This window comes from Pteropus medius, unplaced genomic scaffold (genome assembly GCF_902729225.1).
Source record: "Pteropus medius unplaced genomic scaffold, Ma_sr-lr_union100, whole genome shotgun sequence".
Lineage (NCBI taxonomy): Eukaryota > Metazoa > Chordata > Mammalia > Chiroptera > Pteropodidae > Pteropus > Pteropus medius.
This window is the reverse complement of record NW_024349800.1, coordinates 29810946-29823731: the sequence shown is the minus strand read 5'-3', so window position 1 is coordinate 29823731 and position 12786 is coordinate 29810946. Positions and strand designations below refer to the sequence as shown.

Here is a 12786-nt window from a genome sequence, read left to right as displayed (position 1 = left end):
ATTGGGTCCTATTTATTCACCCATGTTTGTTGAAAAGGAGCATATTTTGTTTTTTAATAAATTATTTGGGTGTTTCTAGCATTAGAAATTGTTTCCAGTGTCCATGGCAGAAACTGTTGTGTATGTTTTAAATCTTACTCGAGGCCCCAGGATTATGAGAAGTCTCTTGCTGTTCTGTCATAGTCTGGGCTTTGGTACAAATACCACTGTGGGGAATAACTGGGAGAACACTTCTGATCTCAACTGTCAGCCAGACTGACAATCGGGAGTTTACACTAGAGACCTGCGGAGAATGCATATTCGATGTTTGAAAGGAACGGAAATAACCTTTTTATACTTCCTTATGCTCCCAGAAATAGGTTCTAACATTTCATTTGTAGTCTAACATTTCATTTGTTTCCTCACATACTATTTATTGAGCACCTATGATGAGCCAGGTAACATGTTAGAGGAAAAAAGAGACGTAGTCCCTGTCCTCATGGAGCTTACATTCCAGAGAAATGTAGAAAAAATGCTGCATAAATAAACTGTTTCATTTGTATCCAGTAGAAGCCACTCTAGAGAATAACATGGATGAAATAGTACAGAGACAGGAATAATGAGACTCCAACATGGGGTAATGGTCAATTTCTGGCTTTACAGGGCCAGCATGCGAAATTCAAGAAGTATGTGGGACACAGTGCACATGTGACCAACGTGAGATGGCTGCACAACGACTCTGTGCTGCTCACGGTAGGTGGCGCCGACACAGCCTTGATGATTTGGACGAGGGAGTTTGTGGGGACTCAGGAGAGCAAGCTGGTGGACAGCGAGGAGTCGGACACCGACGCAGAAGAGGATGGAGGTGAGCCCCAACTGCCATGCCCCAGCCGTGCCATCTTCACATCCCTCCTGAGCCGCAGCAAACCAACTCCACTCCCCATCTCTCTCTGTTGTTCGAGGCTATGACAGTGACGTTGCTAGAGAAAAGGCCATTGATTACACTACCAAGATCTACGCTGTGAGCATCAGGGAAATGGAGGGCACCAAACCACACCAGCAGATGAAAGAAGTTTCAATGGAAGAAAGGTATGGTGTCGCCAGGTTTGTCTGCATACGTTATACCTATTCACAAACTCATTTAAACCAGAGTGCATTTTCTTTGCCCTCAAAGTTACTACTTAAACTAGTCTTTCATGTGTACGCACAGTCTTAACCTGCACACAGGATTAAGTTGGGGGATGCTTCCTGTAGCTCTCAATATATGGGAAAGGGTAGGTTGCACTTTGCTAAAGCTGTTTATGGAATGTGACTGGAATATACCTGAGGTTTGTTTGGACTAGGCTTTCCTTGCTGTCCTGAATGTGACGGCTGATGGAGAGGAGGCTGATGGAGAGGATGCTGACTAGAGAGGTAGGAAGGAGGGCAGGCCTCTAAGGTCATGAAGAAATATTTGTGGGTTGAGAAAAATAATCTTTCATTCTAACCAGAGTCCGTGCATTACTCTGTATCACTTGCTGTATCTATTGTTACTATGTCTTCACCTGCCCAGATTTGTTCAGGTGTGTTTGGCGATTCCAGGCATAACGAATTTGATTTTGTTGTCTTGGATCCTCTGTGTATAAGGAAGGTTGCTGGTATTATTTTAGGCCTTTTTGATGTGCTATTTATTATAAGTTATTACTGTAATTGATAAGAGAAATTGTCTAACACTTTAAAATTTGTAGAAAAAGAAAGAAAACTCATGATTACTACTATTAATTTATCATATTCATACTGGGGAGGATAAATATTGAATAAATATTTATCTAATATCTAAAAAGAATTTCATGGGTCTCAAAGATGTCTAAGAATTCTCTGTGGGCTCTTCACACTGACGTGGGTTCAGCTGTCACAAGTACCTTGGTTTCAAGTGTATAATTGATGAGATTCAAGTTGTTTTTTGCATTCAGCATGGATTTCTGCCTAATAATAACTATTCAATAAATATGATCTATCAACTTTTACTATTAGGTGGGACTTTTGATGCAAAGAAATAAGATGTCTTTTCCCCCTCCTGCTTCAGTTCAGTGCCAGGTGTTAAAATAAACTCGATAAATGGGGGTGTGCGACAGGCAGGAAGATTGCAAAAAAATCCAATGCAAAAAAACCTTAATTGTTCCCTAGCATCTTTGTTAGATATTACTATGAAGATTCAGAGCTCTCTTTTGATTAAAAAAAAATAGAGAGAGAGATTTTCCTATAGTAGTCTGTAAATTATAATTTATTTTGCTTTCAACGTAGATTTTTAGTGGCCCCCAAAAAGAAATAATTTGAAAGGACCTAATTCTAAAAATAAAAAGAACGTATCTGCACAAAAGTGCATGGATAACCCTCCTACTTAAATAGTTTACTCTAAGAAAACATTTGGCCTAAATTAAACATTCTTTTGAAAAAGAAATTAATTAACCTTTTCAATTTCACATACCATTATGTAATGAGTTGACTTGGCTATTATTCCAAGCTGGTTTGTGGCTGATTTCTACAACCAGTAAGTACTTCATCATACTGTGATTTAGACTGGCCACTGAGATGTAGAAATGTAAACAAATTCCTAATTCCAAATATTACAGCTGGTTTCTAACCTAAACTGAGGCTCATCTGAACCTTTCTTGGTCCTGGTATCTCTTTGGGAAGGTCTGTAAAAATCTCATGCTTCTCAGTTTAGGAACAGGTGGTAGACAAGATAGTAGAGAGAACCCTAAGAAGAATTTTTAATCTTAAGAATTTTGAAGCTACCTCATCTTCTTCAACATGCCAGATTAGGAACTTGTCATTCATAGCACACACAGGATTGCTTTTTATTTTTCAAGACAAATGCTTCATGGTATTATGAGATATAGGGGAAGTTATTTTAGTACTTTACTGGCATTTTAGAAAATAATTCACACTAGGGCGTAGTGAAGAAAACATGCAGTGAAGAAAACATGCAGTGAAGGAAACAATTTTAAGATAAATACAGGGTCCAGAGAATAATCAAGTCCTTTCTATAAATAGCAAAGTCTTTGATAAATTAAAAAGCCTTGACAGCATCAGTTCCCACAGGAGGCTGTAACCAGAGAGCAGGATGCCAGCTGCACAGCATGCTGGGAGCAAAGCAGGACCACACCAGGAAGGGGTGAACGGGGAAGGAGCAGGAAGTGGTGTCTGAGTTAGCAGCCTCCATGGGTACAAATCCTAATCAAAACCAAGAACAAGGAGTCTCCACTAGTCCTTGTCAGTAATTTTAGAGAAGCTTGAATCTCAGAGATAGGACTGTAGGCAGCTTCTGAACTGCAGAAGAGACAGAACTGAGATGGGGAGAGAACAGAGTTCTGGCAGGAAGATTTGAGTTCCCATATCAAGTGACACCAGGCAAAGCAGAGCCTTCAGAAAATTTGTGAGAAAGCAGGATGAGAAAGGGAAGATGGGGCAGGAGCCCTTGAGAAAGGGAGAACTCTTAACAATAAGTCAGGCAGACAGCTTACCTGAGTCCTCAGGTGGGGTACAAAATGGGTTACATGGACTCCAGTGTCCCGAGCATGAAGGAGAGGTAGAGACAGAAAAATGCTGGGGGTCTTAGACATCAGGAACATGGGGCCAGGCAACACCCAGCTTCTCCCTGGGAATATTCCAGACTGTCAACCTTGACGCCGTTCCCTTGACTGCTTCAAACCCTGCTTATTGGACAGGCAGAGGGTCTCCTGGACCTTCCCTTTATTGTTGCTTCGTGTGTATACCTGCAGGTACCTGCCTATACCTGGGTGCCTTTTCTAAACACTTGTGCCAAGACATGCACCCATAAGACTAATGGGAGACAAATAGACGAGGGCCACAAGAGATAGGAGCTTTGAACACCCACTCTGCGCAGGGAGCTATTTTGCCTTTTACCAATGTTTTAGGCAGTTCTACCTTCAGTTTAAATTCCTCTCTACATTAGAAACCATGAGATGAGTATGGCATCTTTCATATTGTGAACAATGCCTTGATGGCAGTTGCACATTATACATCAATTATTTTTTTTAAGCAACTGAATTCCTAATTGCTAAAACTTAAGGCATCATAGATTATTTCTAATGTGACTTTAATATTTGATTTTAAAATAGCCATGAAGCTTTCGATTGTGTTTCTTTCTACAATTTCCAACACCTTATGAGTTCTTATTCTTCAGAAGTCATTTGATCTCCAATTCCAATCTTTTTGAGAAGGGGAAAGCTGAGAGTAACTTATAATTGCTCTCAAAGGAATACTGGGCTAATCCCACAAACATATAATCCCTTCCAGGTGTTTATCGAGTGTCCTGGTCACCCACTTCTATTTTGCTCTAGCATGCTGGGGAGCCTGCCTTCGTCACCCCGGCACACTTGTCCAGCCCATCCCCAGACCTCGGTCAGCCCGTGAGCATTCCTGCTGCTTGTGGCATGTGGCTGAGCAAAGTCACTGAAAGCTTTTCCAGTTTTGAGAATCCATGTTTTCAGACCTCATTTAAACACTTGGGGCTGACCCACAGTGCTATCCTTCATCCCCAGCTGACTCCATCTAATTCGGATCTAGAACAATCTTTCTAAGCCTCCCCTGCCTCTTCAGCTCCCAGCTTCAACCTGCCTCTCCCCCTTGACCTCAACTTTTGACTTCATCTCTTACTTTGCCATTTTTCCTCATAAAGTAATATCTGTTTTATCCATCTGCAAACTTAAATTTATTATTGAGTAAATATTTAAAAAGTCAGGAAGTTCTTTTTGAGAAAAAAAAATCAAAAGAGGGAAAACATAGTTTTTCAGAGCAATTTGAGAAACAAAATGCTTACCATCATCACAGCATAAGAAATGGTACAAAAATCCTATATTATGACTTTGGTAAAAACAGTTCTTTTCACAAACTCATCAGGGGACAAAATCCCTAAAGTTTGCTCAGTACCAGATTACTAGAGTTGCCTATAAAATTATGAAGTTTCTCTCAATACATTATCAAGGTCACACCTCATTTATATATCATTTTTTGATTTTTATATCATTTTTTGATTTTTAAGGTAAGGTCTTTACTTTCAAGTGAGTCACCCAATGCAAACTGGCCTAAGCAAAGAAACCCATTGGCTCACACACCTGAAATCCAGGAATACGGTGACTTCAGGTGTCACTTGGTATGGGAACTCAAATCTTACTGCCAGAATTCTGTTCTCTCTCCATCTCAGTTTTGCTTTCTCTGGGTTATTGCAATTTTTCAAGTAGAAAAATGGCTGGAGTACCTGGATCTTACAGTCTCTGTGGTTCAAAATCAGCAGGAAAAAACTGCCTCTGATTTCACAAGGCCCCACAAACGTCTTATGATATACTATTGGCTCTGGCAGGTCATACCGAATCAATCACTATGACCTAAGATATATGAACCTTTGACAATTTATAGACTAGCAGCAGTGGACTCAACAGCAAATGTCTACTATACTCCACCCTTTTCTTGCCACATACATGTTCTTAAAATGCTCCAAATTAAACTATCCCACATATGATTGAAAATGTAGTTATCCCCTCCCCAAAGAGAGACATCTCAGAGTCTCAATCATTATTACATCCAGCCCCACATCCAGGATCTCAGGGAGTTATGAAGTCTTCCTGTCCAGAATAGGTAAATCTCCTCAGGTGCTGTGGCTAATAATGTTAACCACCATACCACGCCCAATAGACGGTGGTGAAGAGAGGATAGGACAAGGATAATTGTTTTAAACTACCACTTGGAAGGAGGGAGAGATGCAATATACAGTGGTAACTGGTCCATGCCCATATCACCCTCAGCCGGGCAGGACAATCAAGGATTCTTATCCTTATGTGCATCTTTTGCATAACCGGACAGTAATATGAATGTTGGAAGATGCCAACAGGGGATGTAAAGGTTTTATTTGTTGTTATGGCAAAAGATACAGACACATGTGGAAGTGGAAACATAAAGTAGGAGGTAACACAATATCCTCTTTGAGGACCAGCTTCCCAAGTCTTCCAAATGCCTACTGAGATGTAGGCGATGCCCCTGTGGAATAAAGATTCTGCCAGGCACAGAAACTTTGTCATTCTCATAGGGGACTTTATATCTTCCCACCTTCCTGTGAATTCCTCCCAGACTCTTAGAAATACTCTGACTGTGCTTGGCCAACCCCCAGATGACCATGACACAGTAAGATGGGGAGGGGAAGGTCAACTTTTAGGGACATCTCCCCCAAGAGGCCCAAGTTTCAGGTCAGTCCAAATTCTATTTTTATCAATTGTCCTCTGACCTAAGATTTGGCATTTCATAGCATCAACTTAAAAGGAAAAATATTTTTTATATTTAATAACTTGAATCTAATAATTTATACTAATAACTTGAATTTTTAAGAAGGAGAAGGCATATCGATTAAACAATTCATATTTTTAAAAATCAATAACTAATTTTTCGCTCCTTCTAACCTCATTTTTAATGATAAACTGAGTACCAGTTAAATGATTACTAGTGGTATATATTCCTTTTCTAAAGTATAGTTTAAATTATTTATTTCTTGAAGTAATAGTATAACTTTCTTTAGGTTCAACTGATTGCAACGAATGGTTTGTTGTCATTGTTTCATGTTTAAATCATCACTAGTTTTTAGCAGAACTTTCTTTGGGTTGGTGTTTGTGGCTTTGTGACAATACCATTCACTGTGTATTTCTGAAATCGTCCTTGTTTTTTGACAAGAGATCCCACGCTCCACTTTGGTTTTCCTGTCCCTGCGGGCACACTAGTTTGTTCCCCATAACCACTGGGGGTTGCTTAAATTATTAGAGACCTAAAATAGAAAAACCAATAACTTCTTTTAAGACTGTGAGGTTATGTTGATTTTTAAATTTAATTCTTTTTACGCCTTGTTTTAACAGGCATTTTGTTTTTTGCTGTCTTTGATGCACCATATTGTATGTTGTATTTCAGAACATTACATTGGATAGTGTTGTCTAAAACTTCAGAAATCTTTCTCATTTCTGGTTTTCATTCTTGGTGCAAGCTCCCTAAAAGTGGTTTCAAAGTATATAAAAATATAGGACACATAGTATCTTAGGTAGAATTTCATAAAATCAGTAGACGGGGAAAGGAATAACTTAAGTCTTTCAAGTTTAGCCTGAGCTCTCTGTGTCAGTTGTGGCCCCAACAACAACAAAAAGCAATACTCCGAAATGCAGAAATTTGGGGAGAGCCTAATGAAGGAACTGTTAACAAACATTTGAGCAGGATTAAGAGAAACAACAGGGATGGGGCAGCACCTTGGGGATAGCAACAGCCGGAAAGCATAACCATGCGGAGCCTGAAGGGGAAGGGAGAAAGCTGTTGCCAAAAGTGGAGGACATAGCTGTAGGAGTGGACCTTTTCAGGGAGCTAAAACCTGAGGGGGAGGACTGAAGGTAACCAACTTGAGTCCCAGCAAGGAAGTGTCAGGGAAATAAATGCCCAACTACATTCTCCTCTCACCTTGTCCACCATCTGGAGCCTCCTTGAGCTGCATCCAGTCAGAAGCTGAAGGGCCAGAGTCCATTGATGCAGTTCTGCAATGGCTGGCCCGGAGGGCACAGAGCAGGAGGAGAAGGGTGGAGAGTAGATATGGAAGGGCACTCGGGAAATTTCTAGCTCATTCTCATTTATTTATTTTTTTTTCTGATAGAAACTGGTGTTGTTATTACAGAAAAGAACCTCAGGCTATTTCAATGTTAAACAGTAATTACTATCATTTGTAAACGCCTTTGAATATACAGGTATGCAATACCAGTATCATAACAGTGTGTATACAGGCATTAAAGATGCCAGTAAATGCAGACAAATCAATATCAAGAATCATTAGACATTTAAAACTTTACCCAGGCTAAGTGGAACAGTTTTGATGAACCATAGCCTTTATACCACTGTCTGGGGGTGCCACAAGAATCACCTTATAAAAGACACTAGTACACTAAAAATTAAAACTTATTTAATTAAAATTTTATATTCATATTACATGTTGATATTCCCAAATATTTTTAAAATAATGTTTAAACATCTTTGGCCCATCTCCAGAGGTTTTTATTTTCACATAAAAACAAACAAACAAACAGAAATTAGAAACTTACAACTATAGACATGTTTAGTGTCAATATCCAAACTTTTGTATGAATCATGCAACCCCAATTTTGCATTTGTGTTAACTGCATGATCACCACAGAAGTGAATCACGAAGGCATATTTTTAAAAATTTATGGATAGAATCTAATAATATCTCCAAGTGTGGACTGTGCTCTTTTATTAAAATCCAAATGAGCTGACCCACTGCCATTGATTTTTCTAGTTGGACCTGGTGGGGCCACGGATGATGATTTATTTTTAAATGTCTGCTTTTTGGCTCATTTGTCCCCGTCTCCTCACTGAACTGCTTAGATTAGCCATCTGCTTGGGGAATGGTAATAATGGAGATTTTTATTTGATATATTAGATTGGAACCTCGAAACTGTGTTCAGACAAAAACTTAAGTTTATCATATAAGATACAAAATAAAGGCGAATTGAACTATGTTTTATGGAAGTGGGCCGGTAAATATTCACTAACTTCTATTTTTCTAAGTGGATGCCATAGTTAGCTCAAAGATTGTTTTCTCAGAGCCCCTGAGTCAGCAGTCTGTATCTCCCAAGGTCCTTTATTAACAGATGCTCAGGCTTGCAGCTTTTAGCTATCTATCCGGGGATGAATAATAGAATATAGGACTTAACCCTTTCTGTATCTACCCATCTTTGTAACATTATTTATTCTAGCATTTTCCACTTTTTACTAAAAGGAGAGGTTCAGACTTCCTCCTCAGCCCCTGTCTTCTCACCACAGAAGCTGCATAACTTATGGCCACAACTCAAAATTCAAAACTGAGTGGATGCATATTTTTTGTTTCCTCAGAAAGGCCTTGGGCTTGCTGGAGCCTCTTCTGCTTATCTCAGGGAAGGTCATCTCTTTCTTTAAAAACAAAGCCTAAAGTAGGAAAGTTAGTTTTTAACACTTAAATTATATTGTCTTAGCACAAGTTTAATGTAGTTTGCTTTTTTGAATTATGAAAAAATGTAGAAATTATGATATATATAGTTTTAGTAATCAATTTATCAGATATATTTAGATATTCAGCATATTTACCTGGCTGTGTAACATGTACACAACCATCTTCTAGAAGGAAGTTTCAAGAACTAAATCTTTTATACAGTCAAGCTTTGTGTCTTAATTAAATACCATTTGCTTTCTAGAAATGGGGTCCCTGAACAATTAGAAAATCATTTTAAAATTTCTGTCCTTTAATGTTTTTTTTTCCGAAATGACAGAGTTATAAGGTCCAGCTGCCTGTAAGGGGAAATGTTTAGTGCACATATTTGAAAATAGAAATCCTCATAGCTAAATTTTTTTTGCTTAAAATAATTTCCCACCTTGGCCATTTTTAAAGCAAAGGTTAGTTATGATAGTTTTATATCGACTTGGTTATTATTATCATTACCCCTCCAACATTTGAACCCTTTGGCATCTTCATTTCCCCTTGTATTTTTTTTAGTTCTGGAATCTCTGACTTTTACAAAAAGTGTTACCCCAGTGAGAATCGAAGCAAAACTAGCTCCCTCGTATTTCTTCTTATATCTAAAACCTCAGCAGGTATCCAGTGATTACCTGGAAAATGTCTGGCTGTATCCAGCAATGGCTCCGGGGGGTTCCTTGGCATTAATCTCACTTCTGACACCATTCTGCTTGGTCATCAGAATAGGACAGTGATATGAATGATGGAGAGATGATAACACAAAAGTTAGACATTGTAATGTTTCTTAATTTTAGAGTATATGAAAAGCTATAGATATGGTTACATAAGGCAGGAGCTGACAGCATTTCCTCAGGCAGTGTTATGATATCCTAAATCCCCAGAGTACCCCCAATGAAACAGACCAGGGTGGTCCCCTGTTATGTGAATTCACTGGTCCTTGCACTAAATGACCTCAGAATTCTTTTCTAGCAGTAGGGTTTTCTAAACTTTTTCTTAAATCTGTTTATGGCTGAATCAGGAAGGCCCTAAAATGTATCTTCTCCTACTATCTTATATTTTTTTTGAATAGATTTGTACAGATTTATGAACTTAAGTGAAAAGAAAGTCCTATAAATAAAACTGTACATCATAGGTTTATAAAGAAATGTTATAGGGGTTTTGTTTGTTTTAGCCCCCAAATTAATAGTTTTTTTAAAAAAAAAAATTCTTAAAGTTTCATTCTTAAACCTTTCCCATTAAAAATATGAGAAAGGTTTAATATTGGTTCCTTAATATGAGTCCATAGCATCAAGATATTTAAAGTTCCACTGAATTGAAAATTTCGTTTATGAGACTCAGTATGTCGAGGATCGGCACTGTGTTTACCATGGCTTCTACCACGTGCCTAATACAGTGTCTTGTAGAGTACACAATCAACACATATTTTTTGAATGAGTAGATGAATGTTGAATTTATTTAGCCTGCTTCTCTTAATGTTTAAATAAATTAATCTGTCTCCAAAATGGCCTATAAATCCATTCTTTGTCAATAACATTTACCTTCCTTTCATTAGCCCCTTTGGGTGGCTTTCTCTTTGTGGGAAATGGCGTGACCCCGTGTAGAATCTGGTGATGCCCCAAATGGCTATGGGACTGCTCTTGGTTAAATGATTTTATAATCTCATACCTATCTGTCCATTAAGAATTAAAATGTTTTATTTTTTTGGCTTAAATCTATTTAACCCAAGGCAAAAATAATTGAAAATAAAATTCTGTGTTATTGTAGCCGTCACACCTATTTTTACATGCAAAGCTTCTTTGTTGGCAGATTTACACTGAAACAAAGAACATGCTCACAGGTGACATTGTAAAAATATGAGAAAGGTTTAGATAGCTGTCCCTGAATCAAAACAAACCACCATCTATAGTTAATCCCAGTTTTTCTTCTAAATATTTATGCTGTGTTTAGGGACAGAAAATCTGCTGGGAGAACCTTCCCCAGTTTTAAAAAAATGCTTTATTTAATCATTAAATTTACATTTCAAGTTTTCCAGTGGCACAGTGAGCATGGGGAAGTGGACAGTGCTCCCCACCATGGTGGTCTCAAGGAATAAAACGGCCCGGCTCGCCTGGCACTTTCCTCAGCTCCACAGGCCTGACAGAGGCCCTTTGTCATCGTTAATCAATAGCCACTCTGTGAGTTTGTATTCTAAGAGTTGCTGGGAACTGACAGTCTTACTTGCAGGTGCTGATGAATTTACCAAACTGAGATCTGTCAAAACTGCTGCATCCTATCTTGACACCTCTCCCAATAAATAGGAACCTCAAATTCTGCATTTCAATCCCATTTGTGATGATGGAGTGACCTTACACAACCTACGAGTTAGTACAGAGACACACAGTTACATATATGTTGTGTATAAGTGAAGCTCAAACCTTACCCTGAGAGAGTGATTGCTCATGTGTAGAGTAAACAGAGAGGGAGTGTCCTTGCTCATTCAGAGCGTTTCTCTCTAGGCTAAATCCTTCTTCCCTCCACCCCTTGATTCAGTGAGAATTCTACACTCATAGCTGACCTGAGCAGATAAAATGTAGCAAGTTTCCTATTCTTTAACAAGGTGGAAGGAACTGAAGTTATAATATCTATTAAACCCTGAAACACTGAAATGAATCATTTTACAGGCCTATGGTTTAGCTATGTAACTCCACCAAAAGCTGAATAATTTTTTAAAGGGAATTTAATGCTACCATCCTAAATGATTTTTTAATTCAAATCGCTTGATATTCTATATTGTTTGAAGCAAAGTAATGTTGTCCACATAATAGATAGTTTTAGGAATTAAACCTGCCATTCATTAGAGAATAGTTTGTTTTTTAGAACAAAGAATGTCCCAGGACATAAAAATTCAGAGGTAAAATGCTATAAAATTATTTTTTAAAAAGATTGATACACCTAGGAAATCATCCTCCTACAGTGTAATCAGTTGCTTCAAATTCATGCATGGGGATAGTATCAAAGGGAACGTCTCTTAGAAGACAGTGGCAGAGTTGTCTGATTATGTTAATCAAGTCTCTGAACATCTCTCAGATCTCCATTTGGAGGGAATGAATGCTACCAGGGTCATTTACCCTGCCTCTTTCTGCTGTTGTGTGGTGGTGATGTGGTAACTGAGGTATTTGCAGAAGCAGTTGTTAGGGTGCACAGTTTGTGCCCCTTGAGATATTGTGGATTAGGGTGCTTTTGTGGGTGTGTTTAAAGTATTATTGGCATGCTTTTTAACCAGCTCCACCCCATTCCTTTGAATTTTAAGCCATGTTTTACCATATTCTACCCCTCCCTGTTCCTTTCATTTATCAATATCCTGTCTCTGAGGAGTTCAGCTAGAAGTCAACTGGCTGACCACAGCTGCTGCCGTGCCGTGGGTGACATTGTTATCCACAGTCTCTCTCTCCCTCAGTGACTTAACCTCTCCTCTCATCTCATTCTCAGTACACCTGATCTTCATCTTAAGACATCAGCGCCTGGACACCTCCAATTTTTTTTTTGGTTCATCAGCTCTCTCTTGACCTCATTTCTTTTGCCTGCCTAAATGTCACTATTCCAGGCTCATTGGCTCTTCACCCATATATTTCTCCTACGATTTTCAGACTAGAAAATTATATTGGTGTGATTGCCCTCATCAGAGTCTATGTTGCCTGCTGCACAAGGGCTTTCTTCACTGTTCATTCATTTTCATTCTTGTCTTTGGTTGGCTCCCTCTGCCACCCTCTCAGCAGTCA

At 38.7% G+C, this 12786-nt stretch overlaps 1 protein-coding gene across 6 annotated transcripts in view; it reads left to right on the top strand.

Annotated features, from left to right (window-relative positions):
• Nucleotides 1-12786, top strand: part of EML6 (EMAP like 6) — a 232732-nt gene that overhangs the window by 181362 nt on the left and 38584 nt on the right. For all 6 annotated transcript variants that reach the window (XR_005658225.1, XR_005658226.1, XM_039887154.1 and 3 more), the window contains 2 exons: nt 643-844; nt 942-1068. Coding sequence is in view for 4 of the 6 variants with exons in the window: in XM_039887154.1 (XP_039743088.1) it covers nt 643-844; nt 942-1068 (329 nt within the window). In the remaining 2 variants the exon portion in view is untranslated. The remainder of the gene's footprint in view (nt 1-642; nt 845-941; nt 1069-12786) is intronic.